A 24,839-nucleotide genomic window follows, 5' to 3' on the forward strand; every position below is an offset into this window, starting at 1 on the left:
AGTAGTGTTGATGTTGTTTTTCAGATATCCTCAGATACAGCTCCCCTCTATTTACCTCTTTCTATATTTTCACATTTTCATCTAAGCCTTCATTGCTTGAATGATGTATGTTAGTCTGTAGATTTGTAATTGACCTAAATTTTAAAAATTTCATATATATTTTGACTTCAGTTAAAGCAGTGTAAAAATACAAAGCTTGTCCATATTACGGTCAGCAATAAATATGTATATTTCCAGAATTGCGGTGATGGTTATTTAAAATTAATGATAAAATAAAAAATAAAATTAATGATAAAATAAGATGGGGCTTCCCTGGTGGTGCAGTGGTTGAGAGTCTGCCTGCTGATGCAGGGGACACGAGTTCGTGCCCTGGTCTGGGAAGATCCCACATGCCGCGGAGTGGCTGGGCCCGTGAGCCATGGCCGCTGAGCCTGCGCGTCCGGAGCCTGTGCTCCGCAACGGGAGAGGCCACAACAGTGAGAGGCCCGCGTACTGCAAAAAATAAATAAATAAATAAAAATAAAATAAAATAAAATAAGATGACTTTTTTCAAAGCAATTACTCATGAAGTATATATTATTTCTAATTGGAAAAATGCTTATATTTTCTTGAGGTATTATATGTTTTTGCACAGATAATTAAAGTCTAATTTTAGGGGAAAAGACCTCATGATATCTCCAAATATTAAAGATTTTTAGTATTAAAAATTAGTAAAAATTAAAGTTTTTTTAAATTTTATATTTGTAAAATCAGATTTTAAAATCTGTAATTTGTTTTTAGGTTAAAGAGCACATATCTTAAAAAAAAAAAAAAAGGTTTTTTCAGAAGATACCTATTTATGTCCTTTACCTAAACTGATTAGCTCTAGACAGTGGGTGTCTAGCAACTAGACAGTGGTGCTAGATATTTTTTAACTGTTTCATATTACTTTTTAAAATGTCATATTTTATAAAGTCATACTTTATAAAGAAGCTAGCATTTTATCTATTTTAGGAAACCTGAATTGCTGACTAAAGTAACTCATCTTTCTCTGGACTGATGGATATCATTTTTTTGGCTTTTCTATTCTAGGGATGTCTCAGTGCTATTTGCCTTCATTAGTTTGCTCATTATGCTTCCCACTTGGTGGATTGTATCTTCCTGGCTGCTATGGGGAGTGATTCTATTTGTTTATCTGATCATAAGAGCTTTGAGATTATGGAGGACAGCAAAACTACAAATAACCCTAAAAAAATACAATGTCCATTTGGAAGATATAGCAACAAATAGCCGAGGTTTTACTAACCTCGTGAGAAAAGCTTTACGTCTCATTCAAGAAACTGAAGTCATTTCCAGAGGATTTACACTGTGAGTTCATTTTTCATTTTATTTTTTAAATAATTCTTTTCTACTACATAGTTAAATTAGAATGTTTATTACCTATTTTCATTTTTGTTTTGCATTTACAGAAAAAACTAGGTTTCTCTTTAGCACTTATTAAAGTCTGTTAACTGCTAAGTGAAGGAATAAATACATTATATATTAGATTTAATAAGTGGTATGATTCTTTTTTCTACTTTGAGAAACCAAAGTGCTTTGAGAATCATGATTATTTCTGTGTGTTACCATGTGATTACATAAGATAACATAGAGAGCCTTGATCCTCGCATGCAGTAGTTACCCAATAAATACTTGTTCTCTTTACTCACCGTCAGATGCTCTCTTTACTCAGTTTACATGATAGATGTATCTGACAAGAATTCATTTGGAAAACTCTTGCCATGTATTAATAATATTCTTTAGGTTAATAGTAGTAGATATTTTGGCACTGATACTCTCAGATACTCTCACTGATATTTAATACGGGAAATTAAATATTCAACAGTCTAGCTCTAAGTGTATCAAGCTACCAGATGGATAGACTATTTATTCTATTATTAAAGGGAAAACACCAATTATGTTCCATATTCTATGCCAGACAATTTTGCATACAACTGAAGGCATACAATTATAAGCGGTAGAGCAAATGTTAAAGTTCATTCCATCTGCCTCTAAAGCTTATTTCCCGTACACTAGGCTGCCAGCTAAGCACTTACAGATGACAATTGTAGTATAATATATTTAATAATTTATATAACTCATATAACGTCTGCAACCTATAGGTGGGAGAAAGTAAGTATATGGCAGAGAATAATTGTTGCTCTTAATTAGTTGTATCTGGAAAGTCATGAAAAGAGGGGGGCAGAAGAACCTTGGGTAGTCATTGCATCCTCCACTCTGCTCACTCTAGAGTAGTACCTAAACAATCTTGACATAAAAGCTGTATTTGGAATATCATGAAACAGGAAAGTAGAAGAATCTCCAGTAATCCTCTCATTCTTCACTCTGTTGTGTTCTGGAACAGTGTTGTAAACTCCAGAGACATGAGAGAGATTTTATAACTTCTCTTTCTGCTTAATTCAAAATGTAACAGTCCTTAATGTCTGTTAATTTTGGTCCTTCCATTGTAGTTAAAGTCCACTTTTGTTGATAGAGCGTAGCAAATACTGAGTGTCAAATTTTAAAAGTTAAAAATCGTACTAAGTAAGTAATATAGCTCCTTTTCATTCTAGACTTGCACAACAAGAGGACTGACCGGTTAAGCAAAGTGGCTCTGTGTCCAATTAATGCTTAGGCCTGTATAGAGGATTCTGTGCCTTTTGTCATTGTCCCACTTTTACCCATATGTCTAGAATTGGCATGAAGAGCTAAAATGGGCCCGTTAGGCATGATTTCCCTCTGGATTATGACTTCTGTCTATTCAAATGCAGACAGACAGAAAAATTTTTGGAACAATTGTACTTCACTTGTCTCCATCTAACTGGAAAATGGATTGAAAAAATTATGAGGAATAATAAATTTTGAATCATAATTTTTTAGAAATATTTTCATTTTTAAGACTGAGTAAAATGGAATACAAACAATAGTGTCCATATATTGAAAATATTAGTGCTGTTGTATTCTTCCTCAACTTTCCTCTCTAGCAAATAATTTAACCCTTCTTTGCCTCATTTCTTTGTTTTAAAATAAGCCTATCCGTCATTGTCCTGTTTTTTATAGATTTTTAATGCCTGAATATGTTTAGTTTGGTTTAACATTTTTTTAAGTTTTGAGTTAGATGTCTTATTTTACAAATTTGTGGTTATAGTGTAAGAAATTTATAAATTCCAAATACTTTGTTTTACTATTAGGAGAGGTTACTAGTTAGGTGAAAAACTTACTGTCTGGAAAACTATGTAATATGAAATCACTCATAGTTTCATTTATAAAAGCATAATATGTTACATGGTATTGTTGCAAATAGGTACTCCCCATTTATCTTTGGAAAAGTGCTTATGAAATGTGCCTCCTCTTGAACAGTTTTGAGAGTAGCTATGCTACTACGTAGTAACCCTTACTTTGCCTTTCTACTTGCATTCCCCTGTTGGCCACTGGTCCTGTTATCTTTCTGCGTCCCCTACTTCATTTTGAGTAGGTAAGTGCCAGTGGCTGCAGGTGGGTAAGTCATTTTACCCTACTTTTATGAATGTACAGAATGTATTTCTATACAGTATTTGATTGTTCTGTACAAATGACCAAAAATACGATTGATGAACGTATGTAAATGAATATTAAGAATGTGAAAGTGTTTATAATTAAGGCTTTCATACTTACTGTAGACATAGGTTTTGAAAACTAATGTAAAGTAGTACCACTTTAGTATATTCTGGCAGATAGAGTGTCTATATCAAAAAGTTACAGTTTCTTACATAAATATTCCTACAGTTCTACTATATTTCAATTAAAATTTGTTGTTTCCCCATATCAGAGGAAGCCTTTATTCTTTGAGATTTTAATTTTTCATTTGTCTTTTTTCTGGTGGCTATATATGTGTCAGGGAAATATCTATTTATGAGACCTGAGTTGGGATATTTATAAGCATTTTCTAATGAAAATCATGAAAAAGGAATTTTTTTTCCTAAGTTTAATAGAATTGTGGATTTAGAAAACAAAAACTTTAGGACACCTGTACAGTTGTATCACATTTTACTTTTCAAGTTTGCTTGACAGGGTCAGTGCTGCTTGCCCATTTAATAAAGCTGGACAGCATCCCAGTCAGCATCTCATCGGTCTTCGGAAAGCTGTCTACAGAACTGTAAGAGCCAACTTTCAAGCAGCAAGGCTAGCTACCCTATATATGCTGAAAAAATATCCTTTTCTGTCTATATGTAAGAATAAGCAATGTTTCCAGAGTCCTGAATATAGATATCATAGCTGCATCCTATAAAAGTTAACTGTAAACTGAAATTGCCTATTTTGAAGCTGATTTCCATCATCACTTTTATTTTAAAACTTAGGGGAATGACAATAATAGACAGGAAGAAAGTTCTGCTCTCATGTGGCTCATTTTTAACAAGGAAAACACTTGAAGTCCCTCCCTTCACTGGTCCAAAGAATAAAGTCAAAAGAACCTGGCTTCTCTAGGTCAGACATTTTTTCAAATTACTGAACATGACAAATTTGCATCATGACATGGAAATAAACTGGCAACAGGAAATCCTTCCCCTTTCAAAAAACAGAGGCTCTAGGGTCAGATTGGCTGTCTAAATTTTGGCTGAATCAGTTACTGTGTAGGTGACCATAAGCAAGTTTCTTCACTCTCTGTACCTTGCTTTATTTATTGGTAAACTGACAATAATAACAAAATCTTCCTGACTGCTTTTGTTAGACCAAATGAATTGATGCATATAAAGTGCTTAGGCAGTGTCTGGTATATAATAAGCACTTAAAGACTGCATGACGATAAGTCTGTCTCTTAAATTTACTAAGTCAGGAAATTAGGTCTGTTAGAAAATAAAAGTGTATAAGATCTTTATTTTAGTTAAAATTTTGTTAGGTAAGTTATGAGTAAATGGGATGCAAAAACTATTTTGTACCTTCAGGATGCTGAGTACTGTAACATTGATAAATATAATGCTTAAAAGTTTACAGAGTGCTTTATGTTCTATCATTATATCCTTATACAGACCTTTCCATGTAGATTTTCTTATCTCCACTTTATGAGAAAACTAAATAAAATCTCTACTTTATATGGGATTTACCCAGTGTCACACAGTAAGAGGTGAAATTGTGTCTTGACTGTAGGACTTAGGACTTTAAACCTTTTCTATATATGTATAGATTTACTATATCTAGATACACACACACACACACATACATACATACACATACTGTACTGTATTACCTCTTTGGAAATTGGGAGAAAGCACTTTCATTTTAGTCAAGAACTTGTCTGTTCAATTTGTTTACTACCTAAATACCTGCCTGCAATGTGCTAGGAAGACAGAACAAAAACCTGTACTACCTACTTTTAAAGATTTTTGAGTGTAGTCAGTAGATATTCATAATACAGTATAAGTGCCCAGGGTGCATTCCAGCATAGCAGGACAATGTCCTTGACCTGTGACTTCTGTGAAAACACAGAAGGCTTTCAGGGAAGCGACACCTGAGTTGACCCTCAAGGAATGAGTAGGAGTTGACCTTGAGGATAAAAGTGTGCATTGCAAGTAGAAGGAAGAAAAGATATAGAAGGAAATAGAGATATGACAGTGTGGGATGTTAACTGCAAGTAGTTATTCATTCAGTGAATATTATGCCAAGCAGTTTGCTAGTCACTAGATATACAGTGGTCCACATAATAGACATGGTCCCTGCCTCGGGGAGCCTATAGTTTAGTGAGGGATTGGGAGTGAGGTGGGCTGAGAGGGCCCTAACAAAGATTGCAGATGGTATGAATTCCGTGGGCCAGTCACTTATCTAGATACTGGTAACCTAGCAGCGAACAAGATAGAAAAGATCCTTGTTCTTATGGAGTTTGCCTTCTAGTGGATGATATAATTAATAAAAACTGAACAGAATATTTTCAGATATTTGCTATAAAGGGGGAAAACCCCAGGGGAATAGGATAGAGAGTGATTGGTGGGTTGCTGTTTTTGATTGGATGATAGGGGAAGGCCTGCAATTTAAACTTAGAATTGAGATGGAGTTCCAGTCAGATGGACCAGCGAGTATAAAGATCTTGTGGCAGGAGTGAATTTAGTATGATTGGAGTACAGAAAAAGGACCATCATACTCGAAGACTGCAGCACAGTAAGTTGGGAGTCAGAGTATGAGATGAGATTCAGAAGTAGGCAGGGGCCGGATCATATTCTCCATATAAGAAACCTTAAGGAATTAAAAAAGTAACCACCAACTATTTCTTTGGAAAGACCAGTAAGTTATATAAACCCTCGTGTGCCTGATCAAAGTAAAAAGAATAGAAATATACAAGATTAGTAATGAGAACAGAGCAAGAAATTAAAGTTATTGTAAGGGGATAGTTTTGTAACTTTGTGGCCACAACTTTGAAACTGTAGGGAGAAATGGATCATTTCATATCAAAACACAAATCTCTAAAACTGACCTAGGAAGAATTCAGACACTGGAGATTAATAAAAAGAATTCCATTTAAAAAAAGAAAGCACCTGGTTATATATGTAAACAATGGAAAATGTGCAGCTGTAAAAAAGTGATAAAAGGTCTTGATGCACTATTGTGGAATGATCTCCAAATAATGTTGTTAAATGAAAAAAAAAAAAGCGAAGTGCACAGAGCAGTATTTATACTACCCTTCCATTTGTGCATAGAAGGGATTGTATATATGAGGGGATAAATAAGAGTGTGTGCATGTGTATATACACATATATATATATATCCCCACATACACACACATTTATATTTGGATTTCCTTTTATGTATGTACATAACCATAAAATATCTTGAAGTATACACCAGATACTGGTAACAGTGATTGCCTTTGCCTTTGGGTAGGTGAACTAGGTGGCTAAGGGATAGAGGTAGGAAGCAGTTTTTACTATACCCCTTAATACCTTATAAATTTTTAATCCTTTGAATATATTACTTATTCAAAAACTAAGTGAATGAAAAAATTTTTATCTCGTCCAGATGATATTGTAGTTTTAAAAAAAAAACTATTTCAGGGACTTCCCTGGTGGCACAGTTGTTGAGAGTCTGCCCGCCGATGCAGGGGACACGGGTTTGTACCCCGGTCCGGGAAGATCCCACATGCCGCAGAGCGTCTGGTCCTGTAAGCCATGGCCGTTGAGCCTGCGCGTCCGGAGCCTGTGCTTCGCAACGGGAGAGGCCACAACAGTGAGCGGCCCGCGTACCGCAAAAAAAAAAACAAAAAACTATTTCAGACCATAGAAAAGTTTAGATAGAAAGCTACAGTACATTATTTTATTTATGCAGATACTATAATCTCAGTTCCAAATAAAAACCAATCTCACAAATAGAATATTTATAGATTCTGCCTAGTACTATATCAAAAGATTATTATAATACGACAAAATAGGGATATGTTATAAATGCATGAAGAGTTCAAATATCAAGAATTGTATGGATATAATTCTTTACAAAAACAATGAAAGAGGAGGAAGTCACATAATAATGTTGATAGATGCGCATGAGGAAGAGGAAGGCAGAAACAGCAGCAGTCTATGTCAGCAACCTTGATGGAACAGGCTTAGTGTTACTTACATCAGTAGTTCATGTTTTCAGGTAACGGTCAGGTAATGATGTCCTGCAGTGTGCAGACTTGGAGGAAAAGAGGAAGTATTTGCTGTAGAGTGGTAAGGGCCTGAGCCACGATACAATAAAGTACATAATACAGTTTCAAAAGGTAGATGCGAAAAATAACTAAATTAGCACTTTAGCGCTTGTGAAGAGTTGAACTTTTAATTCTCCAGCTATAAAGACATTTTATTCTCAAGTATCCTGTAAGATTTGAGGTATATTAATATATTAGATTTTAAGATTAGTTTCTTTTTTAAAAAACTGATGTAAATCTCCTCAAAGTTCAGAACAAAGATAAGTAAAGGTAATTTTGGACAGTTTTATTGTACTCTTTATGCTTTAATGAAAAGGCTTTGTTGATTGCCTTAACCTAATTTAACCTACCCCCTGAACTCTGAGAGTGACAATGTAACCAACTACATCTGTGTGGTGCCTTTTAAGGAGCTGGGCCTTGGACTTAGTGAAGAGCAGATTTCAGAAGAAGAAGCACATAACCTTACAGATGGCTTCAGCCTGCCTGCATTGAAGGTAATCCATTCATGGATGGGAAGGGCTGAAAAGATAGATGCATTTGGATTGTGCCTGTGCTTTCTGAATATAAATGGTGCACCTGTTTCTTTTGTTGTTTGCTGGATACCATTACCATAATAGCCTTACTGATGTTTTTGAAACTGCCTTTAAAGAGGGACAGCACTGTGAAGATTGGATGAAGAGTGGGAATTCCCTGGCGGTCCAGTGGTTAGCACTCTGCGCTTCCACTGCAGGGGGCACAGGTTCCATCCCCAGTCAGGGAACCAAGATACCACATGCTGTGCAGTGCAGCCATAAATAAATGAATCAATGAATGAATAGAGGAGATCCTTATGTTCTGATATTGAAATACTTTAAATTCTTACTATAGGCATTTCTTATATTAAATTAGAGTTTGAAGATAAATGAATTTAGTAGGAACCCAATATATGAGTGATTTTATTTACTAGCCATTTGTTTCAACAAACATGGGTAAAAAACCTACAAGATCAGCACCTTTCCTTGGAAAATCTCCAAAATTCTTATATGGAACAAGAATTTTTTCATATATTAAAAACCACATAAAAGGATATATTTGACTACATAAGAATTAAACTTCTAAACTTTAAATGCTGTATATATATTTTTTTAAATTTTATTTATTTATTTTTGGCTGCATTGGGTCTTCGTTGCTGCACGTGGGCTTTCTCTAGTTGCGGCGAGCGGGGGCTACTCTTTGTTGCGGTGCACAGGCTTCTCACTGTGGTGGCTTCTCCTGTTGTGGAGCACGGGCTCTAGGCTTGCAGGCTCAGTAATTGTGGCTCGTGGGCTCTAGAGCACAGGCTCAGTAGTTGTGGCGCATGGGCTTTGTTGCTCCGTGGCACGTGGGATCTTCCCGGACCAGGGCTCGAACCAGTGTTCCCTGCATTGGCAGATGGATTCTTTTTTTGTTTTCTTTTGTTTGTTTGTTTATTTACTTACTTATTTATTTATTTATGGCTGCATTGGGTCTTCAGTGCTGCGTGCAGGCTTTCTCTAGTTGTGGTAAGGGGGGGCTACTCTTCCTTGCGGTGCGCAGGCTTCTCATTTCTCATTGTAGTGGCTTCTCTTGCTGCTGAGCACGGGCTGTAGGCACGTGGGCTTCAGTAGTTGCAGGACATGGGCTCAGTAGTTGTGGCTCGCGGGCTGTAGAGCACAGGCTCAGTAGTTGTGGTGCATGGGCTTTGTTGCTCCGCAGCATGTGGGATCTTCCCGGACCAGGGCTCAAACCCGGGTCCCCTGCATTGGCAGATGGATTCTTAACCACTGCCCCACCAGAGAAGCCCCAAATGCTGTATACTTTAAATGTAAATAAGCTCAGGGAAAAAATTGCAGTGATTTATAAACAAAGGGCTTGAATTCTTTCTATATAAAGAGCACTAAGGTATGTGAAACCTATTGAAGATAGGTCAGGTGTGTGAATTGCCAGTTCACAAAAACCAGAAATGGCCAATAAATGTGATAAAAATTTTCAGCCTTACTAGTATGCTTCACTTCAGCTGTGAATACCATTCTTCACAAAGGTATGTACCCTTTACGCCAGCAATTTTAAGCTCACAGATTCATCTCAGGAAGTAATCAAAGATATACGTTCATAATATTACTACAGCAGCAAATCTTCGAAACAAGTTAAAAGTTCAGTGATTTGAGATTGGTAATGAGATTTATGGTACATTCATTTAATGAACTCCTTTGGAGTTAGTAGTAGAAAAAAATAACATGAAAAAACATAAGTTAAAGCATCTTAAAAAACTAACTGTATGCATTGTAAGATTCCAGTAGTATTTTTAAAAAGTCAAGCCAAATGTCTTTAACTTCCTTTTCAGTATTTAGCAAACTCCACTTAGATATTTTTTTATTTCTAGCCTCTAAACTTCACTTGATACCATGGAAATCAGTGCAAGTGTAGTTAACAGCATATTTTTCAAGATTCATTTTGTTTTGAACCGCATAAACTTTTACATCTTTAAAATTTTCAGATCCACATAAAAACTCTAGTTCTCCTGTTTTTCTTTCCAGTCACTTGAAATTTGCTTTGATTTACTTTTAACCTCATTCTAACCCATCTTAATAAATGGCATCATACAACTTATTAAGCTAGAAACCTGGGCACTATCCTTCTTATCCATAACTCTTTTTACCCTTCACATATAAGCTATGAGTAGATTTTTGTGTTGGTTCCACCTTCAAAATACATTTTAAACTCATTCACTTTTTTTCATGTCATTTCCCACCATTCTAGTCCCAGCGGCCATCATTCTTACTGAGGCTGCTACAATAGTTTTCTTACTGGTTTCCTTAGTTCCCTAAAGTTTGTTTCAGAATGCAGTTTGACATTTAAAGTGCCTTAAAAATGTTATATGCTTTAAATCAGTAATTCCACTTCTGTAAATCTTTCTTAAGGAAATGATTTCAAATATATTAAAGCTTTATATACCAGGTTGCTTATTAGTTTTGCTTATGATAGTGAAAAATGGAACACAGCCTAAATGTGCAGCAGTAGAGGAATAGCTGCATGAATCACAGTAAGTCCAACATGGTGAACCATTGTATACCAGCTACAACTTGCTTATGAAGATTTTGTAAAAACTTGGAGAAACCAGTGAAACAATCAGGATACATAAATATATATTTAGTAACTCTGTGTTTAGAAAAAGCCCATGAGAAAATACTAATATACCAATAGCTACTCTTTAGTGTGGTTGCACTGTAGGTAATTCCATTTACTTCCAAATTCAATACCACGACCATGCTTTACTCTATGATGGAAATAAAGTTATTTTCAAAGAACAATTTGGGAGATTCTTAATGATGAAAAAGCAGCGACTTTGGAATTGAGCAGACATGGGTTTATATTTTAGCCCTGACACTGACTGGTCATTTGACCTTGAGTGACTTGTTCTTTGAACTTACCTAATCTGTAAAAAGGAGTTACCATACCTGCCCTACAAGGTGTTAGATTAAATGAGAAAACAAACAAAATACCTACAACAGGGCTTGTTGTATAATGGTTAACCCAAAATGGTAATAGCTGTTACTCTTTAAGAAGGGTTTGGAGAAAGAATTATGGTCATATTTCTTAATTTCCCTTTTAACTTATTTTTTTGTTTACTCATCAAGATGTCTCAGTGATTTCCCTATTTCTTTATGCTTTTCAAAAAGCTTGTTAAATCCTGGATTATATTTTGGCCAAAGTACAGGCAGCAAAAAGAAACAGTGGGCCTCCTGGAGTCAGACTTTCTAGGTTTGACTCTCACCTGACTGCTAATGTGGACTTGAGCAAGTCATTGTTTCTGCGTTCATAAAATGAGATAACCATAATGCTGATCACTAAAGGATTAAATATTTGCCAGTCCAATACCTGGGAGAGAGTGAGTGATTAATAAATGTTATCTGATTTTTTAAATTGCATCTGACATGACCTACTCTAAACTGTGGGACTTGTTCGCTTGTTATCTCCCTACTCCACCACCAATGGTACTGGTTGTAGCTGGATCCTTTTTGCTCACCCATATCATTTTACAAGTCAGACAAACTTTAGTATTTTAATTCTGCTTTATTTTGACATATAACTAATCTGTAACTAAACCTGATGATTGTGTTGCATTGTTACCAGGAGTATCAGACTCCAAAAGAAGCCTATCTTGAGATTTACAGAGTTTATAAACTGCTGAAAATCCCTGTAATGTTCAAAAACTGTGTAGTGCCACCTTGTACAGTTGGCATTATATCCAGATAAAGAATTTTTAAATGGATTTTGTAAGTTAAATTTTAAAATTCTTTCTCAAAAGAGCAACACTAACTAAAGCTTTTTTAAAAATGTAGTGAAAGATGGTTTACAAATAAATCGGGGCCTCTTGTTTTCCTTTGTAATCTTCGTTGTGTCCTCTAAAGAAAATACATTTGGGGGTTGTTTTTTTTTTAATTGTTCACATATCTTCCCTTAGGAGAACTTAGGAATTGTAAGTGCTGCATCTTTGAAAAGGAAAGAAACTTCCTAATTGCATCCTGAGAAGAGACTTGTGAAATATCTAGTACAGAGTCCTTACCTCTCTTTTTTTCTTAGTTTAAAACTCTTAGTTTTTTTATAAAATTATTATTATTATAAAGAGTGTATTTCCTTTAAAAAACAAATCTGCATTTTGTGAAAAGACTTTTTTTTTTTTTTTTTGCCATGCTGTGTGTCTTACAGGATCTTAGTTCCCCGACCAGGGATCGAACCTGGGCCATAGCAGTGAAAACACCGAGTCCAAACTACTGGACTGTCAGGGAATTCCCTGAAAATGCTTTAAATCAAAATTTCCTAATTGCCCATAAACTGTGGTTATCCCCTCATCCAGAGCGGCTTCCCTTATTCAAAGAACAAACAGAAAAAAATGTGTATTTCTGAGTTTTGGTTTAATTGTATAATATGGCAGTGATTAGATAATAAATTTGTCTTTTTTAAAATGGCAGTAAGCTATGCCAACTTGATTTTTTAATTTCTGTGGTCTGAAACTCTGGACTCATCCTTGTTAACACCTTTCCTCATAAACAGTCTGTCAAGAGATTCTGTCACTTGTCTCACCGCTGCTTACCTCTTACCACCAACCACTATGGTATGAGCTACCATGTTAACTCCCACCTGGATTATTGCAATAATCTCCTGTCTTCGCTTGTGCTCACCTCCCTATGATCTCTCAACACAGGATGATCTTGTTAAAGCTTAACTCAGATAATATTACTCTTCTGCTTAGAATCCTTCAGTGGCTCCCCATTTCTCTTAGAGTAAAAACCAGAGTTACTTCAGTAACTTCATCACTTACCATGCTCCCCCTTGCTTACTGTATCCCAGCCGCATGGACCTAGCTGTTCCTCAGATGTGCCAAGTATACTCCTACTACAGGACTTTGCACTTGAACCTTCTACTCCCTGGAACTCTTTCCTCATAGTGGCTCAGTTCCTTCAGATGAATTTAGAGACCCTCCTAGCCACCCCTCCTTCCCTTTGCTTCTCTCTCCCTCTTCTTCCCCTCACATATACACACACAAACCCACATTTGCTGTTCCCCTTCTCTGCTGTATTTTCCCCATACCCCATCAGACAAGAAACTTATTTTACTTGTTAATATCTATTACTCCCCCTACTTGAATATAAGCTTCATCAGGGCAGGGATATTTTTCACTTTTGTTCTCTGCTGTATTATCAGCACCTAGAGTACTGCCTGGCACATCATAGGTGCTCAAGAAATACTTGGTGAATTAAAAAATAAAGGATAAAGAAAATCATTTTAGTAACAAAATTTAATGGTTAAATAAGACTTGTGAGATACCTTGTATTTATATTTAAGAACCCCTAGATAGTATATCTTCAGTGATTTAGAATTTTGGCCTTGCTCATTTAAAAAAAAAAATGAGTTAATAGTAAAATAGGTTTACATTAAATTATCTTAATTCATTATTTGCATAATGTTAAAATTCATTTAATAAAACAGTTTAAATAATGTCCATTTTCATGGTTATAAAAAACTGAAATCTAAATTATCCAGAGTGGTAAATTATCCTCTTTTTATTGTCTGCTAACTCCTGTTCAGACTAGATTGTATTTGTTTGTTTGATATTGTCCTCTTGAATAGTACTATCTGGAGGAATCCTTTGCTGCCAGACTCCGGGTGTGTCTTTTGAGAATGTGTGTTGTAGTTTCTCATGCCAGACATTCCTGAGTATGATCACTCTAGGACTGATTTTTATGTTTTTTCTTAGCTATTTCCTAGGCCAAAATAATGGTATAGTTTGAAGCCCAAACTCTGGCTCCATCAATGAGTTGTTTCTTTGGACTTACATAGGTCCATCATTCCTGCTGTCTCCTTTTCTCCTTTGTGTACATTTTTTTCTTTTTTTTTTTTGCGGTAAGCTGGCCTCTCACTGTTGTGGCCTCTCCCGTTGCAGAGCACAGGCTCCAGATGCGCAGGCTCAGCGGCCATGGCTCACGGGCCCAGCCGCTCCGCGGCATGTGGGATCTTCCCAGACCGGGGCACGAACCCGAGTCCCCTGCATCAGCAGGCAGACTCTCAACCACTGTGCCACCAGGGAAGCCCTGTGTACATTTTTAAAATAATTCATCAAAGAACATTCATTTCTAATTAGCTGTGTCTCATTCCATCAGCATCTCTCGTTTAGGACAGAACTGTACTAAATTATATACTGGTATTAGCTGCTATATTATGATCAGAAGTTCCCATGTGCCATGACTATATAATTTGACGTAACATTCTTGGCTACTCTTAGAGTTAGTTCAAACTCAGCTATATTCATTACTTAGAATAAAGTGAAAAGTTTAAACCAGAAGTTAAGATAAACAAATCTGTAGTTTGTTCTCTTGTTTTGAATGTTGACCAATATTTTTTATTGATCTAGTCCTTTTTTCTTGTTTTTTTTTTTTTTTTTTTTTTTAGGTTTTGTTCCAACTCTGGGTGGCACAGAGTTCAGAGTTCTTCAGGCGGTTAGCCCTGTTACTTTCTACGGCTAATTCACCTCCTGGGCCCTTACTTACTCCAGCACTTTTGCCTCATCATATTCTATCTGATGTGACTCAAGGTCTACCTCATGCTCATTCTGCCTGTTTGGAAGAGCTTAAGCGCAGCTATGAGTTCTATCGGTACTTTGAAACTCAGCACCAGTCAGTAGTACCCCAGCGTTTATCCAAAACTCAGCAGAAGTCAAGAGAACTGAATAATGTTCACACAGCAGTACGCAGCTTGCAGCTCCATCTGAAAGCATTACTGAATGAGTAAGTTTAGAAGCCATGTAAGAAAATGTCCCCATGATTAGCAAGCTTCAGTCTTGTGCCATTGTGGTCGTTGGCTTGTGTCCTAGCTAAAAAGCAGCAGCAAAATTGAGACATTGCAGCCTAAACGATGGTTTAAAGGTACAAATGTAGCAGACAAACAGTGATTTGTAAGTACTGTAATTTGGGGGAGCCATTTATGTAGTTTTTACTTTACCTGATGTCAACAGAAAACCTAGAAAGATAGGACAAAAGCAGAGAAGTATTATTACATACAGTTGATGAGAAAAATGTTGCTGTTTTTCTGAATAAATCAGAGCAGGTTTGGACATTTTTCTATAGCATAGAACAAGTTTTTTGGCCCCAGTTGAATAATAAAAATGTAGAATCCATAGTTTGATACTCCGCCTTAGTGAAATGTAGGGTCCAGTCATTTCAGTGAAATTTTTCTGTAACAGATACTCATAGTATAGGACTGGATCAAATGAATGATTGGGTTCATGTTGTAATCAGGGGAAGGTCACAGGAATTTAATGAGTTGAGAAGATTGTAGTTGATGTACTTGACCCTGGATACCAGGCAAGAAGTAGAAGGGGGAGGGCAGCAATTGATTTTGTAAGATAAGAAAATGGGCCAAAAGGACTTGAAGTCTCAGTAAAATCAAAAAGCTAATTTACTGGAGTGAAGAGGAGGTGATGCACAAGGATAGGAAATTAAGTTCAGAAAGACATTTTAAGAAGAGAAGTTTTTACCCATCAGTTCAAGGTCTGAGATAGGTATTTACGTTTGATATAAAGATTACAGCATAGTGTAAAACTAAGAAACTGTGAGGCAGGGATGTTCCAGTGGTCTGTTGCTGCCGTTCTAAGAAAACCCTGTCTCCCACAGGAAATAATGGGAGATAAGGCAATCTCCACTTGAGTGGGTGGCAAAAGTTGGATCATCATGAGAGATTTCAGTGGAAAGGCTGTGTTAGGCAAAGCCGTGGTCTATAAAGAATTAATGTTTGGCAATAGAATCAGAAATATACAGGGCGTAATGGAATGCATTAGCGTGAGGGAAGGTGGCTCGAGAAGGAGGAGTGCTACACTGGATGGACATGAAAATGATAAAGAAGGGCTTTTTACCTTGGTCAGGGATTATGAATGATGCATGGGAAGTATGTTTCCTATTTAAAAATGAAATATTCTATGTATGCTACTACATGTCACCTTTCAAAATACTTTCACTAGAGAGCAAACCAGTCAAACCATCATATCTGATTTGCCCTTTAGCACTGCCACACACAACTTTTAAAATTGTTATCTAAAAAATTTTGTGTTTCATCCCTCCCTCTCGCTTGTCCCCTTTGATATTCCCACTCTCGCTTGCCTACCCTAGGACATTAACCCTTTAACTGTTCTCCTGGCCTCTAGAGTGCAAGATTAATGTTTCTGAGGCATATATATGCTTTCTTACTTATCTGAAAATTTTCACTGATTTTGGACTATAACAGCTTAGACTAAAGTCTGTATAAAACATTCTACAGAAAGGGTTTGTCATAACCTGACTACAGGCTGCTTTCTGTCTTTATTTCTCAACTTCTTTCCTTCAGTCCAGCCAAACTGTATAAATGCCTTTCCCCATGTACCATCTAGAATGACTTTCCTTGTCTTCTGTACATGCTCCGATTTTATCCATGCTTCAGTGCTACCTCAGAAGTACCTCTTCCTTAGCTGTTCCCTGTCTATACCCATAGCTGGTGGTAACTTCCTCCTCTTCTGAATTCTTATAAGCCTGTCTTTATCTCTCAGTCATTTTGTGCCTGGATTTAGCCCAGCTTCACAGCTTACCAGCTCTATGACCTGGGCAAGTTTCTTCAACTCTCTAGACCTAATTTGGAATGGAAATAAAATGTTAATTTTAATTTTTTATGATATTGTATTGTATATGTATAATTTCCCTGATTTGATTTAAGTTTCTTATAAGTAGGAAATGGGTTTAATTTATCTTTTCAGTTTGTAAAATGCCTGGTATGTATGCAAGAAATACTTGTTGAATAAATGTATGAATACTCTTTATAAGCTTTTTTAAAAATTGTGGTAAAATGCACATAACATAAAATTTACCATTTAACCATTTTTAAGCATACAGTTAAGTGGCATTAAATACATATATATTGTTGTGCAGCCATCACCACCTTCCATGTCCAGAGCTTTTTTCATCTTATAAACTTATTTCTTAAATCAACCTTGCGAATTATACATTTCAGTTCATAGTTTAGAAATCTGTTGCTGTTTTTATTACTCAGGGTAATAATTTTTGAAGATGAACTTGAAAAGCTTGTTTGTACTAAAGAAACACAAGAACTAGTGTCAGAAGCTTATCAAATCCTAGAAGAGAAATTAAAGTTGATTCAGCCTCATGTTCAAGCGAGCAACAATTGCTGGGAAGAGGCCATTTCTCAAGTGGACAAGTTGCTACGAAGAAACACAGATAAAAAAGGTACCTATGAGAGAGTTCTTTTGCGTACCCTTATCAGATATGCTTATTCTTCTCTGGCAAGATTTTATTAGGTGTACTTCTTATCTATGTGATGAAACTGACTTGACAAAATTACTTAGTTTACTAAAAAAAAGTTAATTTATATGTACAAATTGACACTGAATATAAAGTCTTGGCTCTTATTTTTGTAAATAAAAAATGAATATGCTTTGAAAGTTCCCTCAATCATATACCTCCTTTTTAAAAAAATTAATTAAACAAATAGATTTTAATAGTATTATTCCATTATTAGGACTTCCAGAAACTCTTTTCCAGTTAGGGTAATAATGAGTTTGGTAATCAGGGGCCAGAAATTCAGTTTACTTTTAAGATAAAATACGTCAGTCATTTAAAAATAGTGTACAAGGGCTTCCCTGGTGGCGCAGTGGTTGAGAGTCCATCTCCCGATGCAGGGGACACAGGTTTGTGACCTGGTCCGGGAAGATCCCACATGCCGCGGAGCAGCTAGGCCCGTGAGCCATGGCCGCTGAGGCTGCGCGTCCAGAGCCTGTGCTCCGCAACAGGAGAGGCCACAACAGTGAGAGGCCCACGTACTGCAAAAAAAAAAAAAAATTAGTATACAAATGCTATGTTAGCTGGTACTGCATATTTGTTATTAAAAAGAGTCATGTACCACAGTGTTCATTGCAGCACTGTTTACAATAGCCAGGACATGGAAACAACCTAAGTGTCCATCGACAGATGAATGGATAAAGAAGATGTGGCACATATATACAATGGAATATTCCTCAGCCATAAAAAGAAACGAAATTGGGTTATTTGTAGTGAGGTGGATGGACCTAGAGTCTGTTATACAGAGTGAAGAAGTCAGAAAGAGAAAAACAAATACCGTATGCTAACACATGTATGTGGAATCTGAAAAAAAAAAAAGGTTCTGATGAACCTAGGGGCAAGACAGGAATAAAGACACAGACATAGAGAATGGACTTGAGGACACGGGGAGGGGGCAGGGTAAGCTGAGACGAGGTGAGAGAGTAACATTGACATATATACACTACCAAATGTAAAAGAGATAGCTAATGGGAAGCAGCTGCATAGCACAGGGAGATCAGCTTGGTGCTTTACGACCACCTACAGGGGTGGGATAAGGAGGGTTGGAGGGAGATGCAAGAGGGAGGGGATATGGGGATATACGTATGCATGTAGATGATTCACTTTGTTATACAGCAGAAACTAACACACCACTGTAAAGCAATTATACTCCAATACAGATGTTAAAAAAAAAGAAAATGTGTTAAAATGTGCCGTTATTTAATAGGAACATCAGAGTGCCTTGTACTGCTAGGTAAAAAGGCAGTCTTGAAACTTTCGGCAAAACTGCTTTCCTTTGGACCCAGATTTTATACTTGTTTTTACTAATTTCACTAATTCCATTGTAAATGGTTGACATATTAATCTTTAAACTTATGCTGCAAGTCAATACCATGTTTATCCCTTGGAACCTTATTATGAGGTTAATCAGATTTATGTATAGAAATTGTATTGCTGCCAAAGGTGAGTAATGCTTTATCATCCTGTTAGTCATTGTTTTGTTTACAGCTAGATCTGTAATACTTTAATGTCTTAAACAAACTAAGTCCTTAGATAGTAAAAGTGTTAACTTTTTTCAAAGGAAATGTTAACAAGCTAATTACCAATATACTACCAATAGATTTCCTTTATATCTCAAATGTAAATGGTGAATAATTCTTTCTCCAAAGGATAAATTTGCCAAGAATTTTTAGTATGTGCAAATATTTATACATATTAAACTTTTTGATATGACTCTGGAGCTTTTAAGTGTATTTTCCATAAATAGAAACACTCAGAAGACCACTGACCATCTCATTCACCCCTCCCTTGGCATACTCTGAGATGTTGAATCTTAGTCACTCAAACATGATTGTTAAAATTGTCTCCAAATCATTGGGCAGATGATAAGCCATTTCATGATGGCCTCTGTGTATGTGGCTTTTGCTCATAGGTGATAATGACATGAAGTAAGATACAAGTATTCACAAACTTTTCTCACTAAAATGCCCATAGTAGCCTTGGCTACACAACTTGAAATAAAACTGTTTGTTTGAATTTTTTTAAGAAGCAGGTGCTTTTAGTTTGCCATATCTTTTTTTTTTTTAGTTATTTCAAAATTATAAGAATATCACGAGAATAATAATTCTAAATACCGTTCATCCAGATTCCCCAGTTGTTGACATTCTACCACATTTGCTTTATCTCTCTGTGTATCTGTCTTTAAATTCTTTTGGTGGTATTATTCTGAACCATTTGAGAGTAAGATACGGACATGAAACCCCATTACCCCTAAATAGTTCTGTTCACATTTTTGAAAAACAGACATTCTTTTACATACCCGTAGTATGCCATCAAAATCAGGAAATAGCCCAAGGCTCCTTCAGCTGATGAATAGGTAAGCCATTATATCCACACATACGGTGGAATACTACTCAGAAATAAAAAAGAAGTGAACTACTGATACATTAATAAGATGGAAGATGCACTATGCTAATCAGAAGAGGACAGACTCAAATCACTACATACTGTATGATTCCATTTATATGACATTCTGAAAATGATAAAATTTAATAGGAACAGGAAACATATCAATGGTTACTAGGAGTTGGATATGGAGGGAGGAGTAGGGTACAAAGAGGCAGCATAAGTAAATGTTTTGACGTAATAGAACTATTCTGTATCATGATTGTGGTGGTAGAGGTGATTACATGACTCTAATTTGTCTAAACTTATAAAATTGTATATACAAAAAAGAGTGAATTTTATGAGTGAATAGAATAAATTAGCTTAAAATTTTTTCACCCACTAGTTTTAGCATCCATTGATAGTTCTTGCTTGAATTGGGTATTACTGTGATGGTTGCCAAATGGTAATTTTCTACTTCCATTTTCCATTTACACTTACTAGTTGACACTCTATTTTAAGGTTAAGCATCGCTCCCCCTTTCCACTTATTTACTTATTTATATCAGTGTGGATATATGGATTCTTATTTTATTCAGTAGATCATAGTTTGTTACTTTTATGTTATATTGTTGCCCAGGTTGTCCAAAGATTGACCAGAGGGAGCCCATTCAAGGTGATTCGTGTCACCATCATTCTTTGAGCACTTCTTTACTTTGTCTCATACTTTCCCTGCCTCCAGCCATAACATCAGCCTTGTCTCCAAGAAGCCCTCATTCCTTTTAATGGAAAATGACATTTAGAAACCAAGATCTAGGTGCTGGGTATGCTCAGAGCCATTGGGATGTTACTCCTTTTACCACTTCTCAGTGTACAGAGCTGTGAAATACATCTCTGTATATATATGTGTACACTCCATCTCTATTTCTGTATCTGTCTATCCATATATGTTGTAAGCCATGAGTTCATACCAATACCTCCAATTCAATTCTAATACCACATAGTTTATTCTGGCCTTCCCCCCTGTATATTTGTTCCTCTCTTTTGTGATTATGAGAAGCTTGGCTGTCATTAGTTTCAATATATTTACTTATTTATTCAATCCTTTGTATGTAACCAGTCGCCTGCTGCTGTGGACTAAGTCACATTTCTGCTGATTCACACCTACTGAAGGTTCTTCCCACCCCAGCCTAGCTTGCTTTGACCACACCAGCCCATGCCAGCTGAGAGTCCCCCCAGCTCTGTTCCCAACCATGTATCTATCATTACTCTTGAAAGGTAAAAACCTAGAGGCTTAACCCCTGCTTCTTGAAAGTAGAGAGATAATGATAAAAGATAGAGAGCTGGACATGAGGCCAAGTAACCCTGAGATTAGATGCCAAACACCAATTTTAAATAATTAAAGTTAAGCTCACCTGGGTGATCTTTTCAATCTATTTACTTTTGAAACTCATTTCCAATCCTAACTGCTCCTGAGAATAAAAATAGTTTAAGCGAAGTACAAGATCAAAGTTTGTTTTTGTAGGGAACAGTGGGTCTGTCTTGAGCCTGTTTCTGTGCAATGAACAAAGTTGATTGTTCAGCAAGTATTTAGAGTACCTACTGTGTGACAGATACTATGGTAAGGTGAAAAAGGGAGAGAAAAAACAGGTTTTTCTTCTCCAAGAGTTTAACTTAAATTGTAAGTCTATAGATATTACCTTTGTTAACTTTAATAGATGTTCACTCATTTCTGTGTTTCTTTTCAAGGCAAACCTGAAATGGCGTGTGAAAACCCACACTGTACTGTGGTACCTCTGATGCAGCCTCCTCTACACATTGCAGACAAGGATCCAATCCCTGAGGAGCAGGTAAGGGTGAAAATTGCTTTTTTTTCCCCTAAAGAGTTTCACGTACATAACTTACCTACCTTTCTCTGTAAGTGACATGGATAAGTTCACGTAAGTTGTTGAATTTATATTTCTAGTGAACTTCAGAATCACAATACAATGTATTGAATTTATATCATATCATTAGTTCTTAGTGCCTTGAATTTGGATCCATTGAATCTACCCACACATTTTCCTGTTTATATCTAATTGTCCATTTTTTAAATACTCAAAAGTGATGAAATGCATTAAAAGTTAGTGCATTAGCAAAGGTACCTTCTGGGATGCTGGAAATGTTTTTATCTTGATCAGAGTGGTGGTTTACCAGTCTCTGTGCCTATGTAAAAATCCTATACATTTAAGATTTGTGCATTTGGCTGCATGTGTGTATGCTATACCCTTTATAAAATACTTTTTTAAATGATTGTGTTAGTTGTTGACAACAGATTGCTCATTCTGAAGAAGGCTTCTTTTCCTTAGGTCATACTGCCTATTCAGTATTCTTAACAGCAAAGGGAGACCAACCCTACTTAGTTTAACCTACAAGAAATTTGTTTAAAAACATTACATAGCTGACAGAATATTTCAGAGGTCCAGATAATCAGGCTTGAAGCACGTTGGGGTAAACAGCCAAAATCACTCAAAAGAACTGTTCCAGTGGCAACATCACTGCTAAGTCACTGGGTGCAGATGTTGCCACCTGCTCCATCAATGTTGAATAATGAAAGCTATCTTCAGAACCTCTACCTCTGGAAACTTGATCTGCCACCATCCTTGCCGGAATGGATTCCTCAAAATGCCTATTTCTTTCTTTTTTTTTTTTTTTAAAACGTCTTTATTGGAGTATAATTGCTTTACAATGATGTGTTAGTTTCTGCTTTATAACAAAGTGAATCAGCTATACATATATCCCCATATCTCCTCTCTCTTGCATCTCCCTCCCTCCCTCCCTCCCTATCCCACCCCTCTAGGTGGTCACAAAGCACTGAGCTGATCTCCCTGTGCTATGCGGCTGCTTCCCACTAGCTATCTATTATACATTTGGTAGTATGCCTATTTCTTTTATAACAAACTTCTGAATCAGATCTGATCCAGGTACACCCGATTAGAGGATCTCAACTCATTTTCCTTAACCATAACTGCAAGGGAAGCTGAGTAAGCAAGGATCCTACCCTCTCCCTTAGAGATAAGGAGAACCATAAGATGAGGTGTTCCCCAATCCTAGCAATAGTGTTCAAACTTGCTGGGAAGTCAGAAAGAACCACAGATGTCTACCAAAGAAGACTAACATACCTGACCACCTCCCCAAACCACCAGCCCTGCTAATTTTGATTGGTTTTGACAAAGCTAAAGCTGTAATCTTGACTAGATCTATAGAATGGTATCAGAGTAGAAAAATAACAATCGAAGTTGTTAAACTTCTCATCCACAACCCTCTTCGCATCAGGTAAGTTTTTTTAAGATTTCAATTTATCTATGTTTGCTTTGTTCGCCCAACTGTGCTTTAATGACCTGTGCCAGGAGTCATTTTTTTTAATCTTGGAGATCAATAGGTGCAAGTAAATGAATGCTACTAGAAAATTGTCCTCTCGAAGTACAGTGCTTTTTCTTTTATTCATTTTCAGGAGTTAGAAGCTTATGTAGATGATATTGATATGGACAGTGATTTCAGAAAGGATGACTTTTATTACTTGTCTCAAGAAGACAGAGAGAGACAGGAGCGTGAGCATGAAGAATCCAAGAGGGTACTCCAAGAACTAAAATCTGTGCTGGGATTTAAAGCATCAGAGGCAGAAAGGCAGAAGTGGAAGCAGCTTCTATTTAGTGATCATGGTAAGCACTGACTTCAGAGTAAAACGTTATTTCAATGTAAGGGATTCTTTTTTCTTGAACTATAAATCTTATTTTAGGTATAGACTTCTTATGGTTTTAATTCTAGGGATCCACCAGTAAGTATAGTACTTTTTCTTCTAGACACAAAATTAATTTGATCAATAAAAGAGTGGGTATATAATCAGATTGGGAATACGAAATTAGACTTTTTCATCAGTTATTTGATTTTTTTTTACTAAATTTGTTTTGAAATGGGTAGTGAGTTGTGAATAAATTGATGTTTTCAAATTCAGTGAATTTGAGATTCTAAACTCTGTCCTATGTTTATTTTATAATTACTTTAATAAAACACAAAATTAATAACTATGTTCACTATTAAAACAAATGAGTTAAAACCTAGGGCCTTAACTATATCATTATGTTACTTAATTGATCTGAGCACTTTAGTAGATGGGAAGCAGAGATGCTTCTGTGCACGCTGTCTCCATACTTGGATTCGGACAAAGTTGGGTGACTGGTAATACCTAAGATTACCCTTAAACTTCTTTATGTTAACCACCCTTCTTTTCTTTAGTCGAACTTCATGGGAGGCAGGAGAGGGAAAGAGGGGAAGCTTAGTACTTGACAATATCAAACTAGCTAATTCGTAGTTCAGGAATTAATTCCTATGGATTTCTAAGAAGGTAGAGTGGGACTTGCCTTCCATTTTAGAGTATGTGGAGCCTCAGACTCAACTGCCTTCTCTTCCTTTTCTCTTTTTCACTAGAAGTATATAGATTACCTATACTCTGGAAGGTTCCTCCTCGTTCTCTTTTCTTCTCTTAGGAGCACTACCATCCTCCCTTGTCCAGATGTACACTTCTTGATTTTTTTTTTAATTTATTCATTTTTGGCTGTGTTGGATCTTCGTTGCCACGTGCAGGCTTTCTCTAGTCGCGGTGAGCGGGGGCTACTCTTCGTTGCAGTGCGCGGACTTCTCATTGCAGTGGTTTCTGTTGTTGCAGAGCACGGGCTCTAGGTGCACGGACTTCAGTAGTTGTGGCTCACAGGCTGCAGAGCACAGGCTCAGTAGTTGTGGCACACAGGCTTAGCTGCTCCGTGGCATGTGGGATATTCCCAGACCAGGGCTCGAACCCATGTCCCCTGCATTGGCAGGCAGATTCTTAGCCACTGTGCCACCAGGGAAACCCCCAGTTCTTGATTTTATCCTTCTTTCTTCCCATTGGCCCCCTTT

General features: G+C 36.5%; 1 protein-coding gene across 7 annotated transcripts in view; it reads left to right on the top strand.

Annotated features, from left to right (window-relative positions):
- The window catches only part of VEZT (vezatin, adherens junctions transmembrane protein), an 80,775-nt gene that overhangs the window by 44,261 nt on the left and 11,675 nt on the right, over positions 1–24,839 (top strand). For 3 of the 7 annotated variants that reach the window (XM_067697578.1, XM_067697583.1, XM_067697580.1), the window contains exons 5-11: positions 1,072–1,347; positions 4,057–4,206; positions 8,013–8,160; positions 14,615–14,949; positions 17,237–17,430; positions 21,654–21,754; positions 23,398–23,605. In XM_067697578.1, coding sequence (XP_067553679.1) covers positions 1,072–1,347; positions 4,057–4,206; positions 8,013–8,160; positions 14,615–14,949; positions 17,237–17,430; positions 21,654–21,754; positions 23,398–23,605 — 1,412 coding nt within the window. The remainder of the gene's footprint in view (positions 1–1,071; positions 1,348–4,056; positions 4,207–8,012; positions 8,161–14,614; positions 14,950–17,236; positions 17,431–21,653; positions 21,755–23,397; positions 23,606–24,839) is intronic. The other 4 variants (XM_067697579.1, XM_067697584.1, XM_067697581.1 and 1 more) reach the window with 3 other exon arrangements.

The sequence above is a fragment of the Pseudorca crassidens genome, chromosome 11 (genome assembly GCF_039906515.1).
Source record: "Pseudorca crassidens isolate mPseCra1 chromosome 11, mPseCra1.hap1, whole genome shotgun sequence".
Classification (NCBI taxonomy): Eukaryota; Metazoa; Chordata; class Mammalia; order Artiodactyla; family Delphinidae; genus Pseudorca; species Pseudorca crassidens.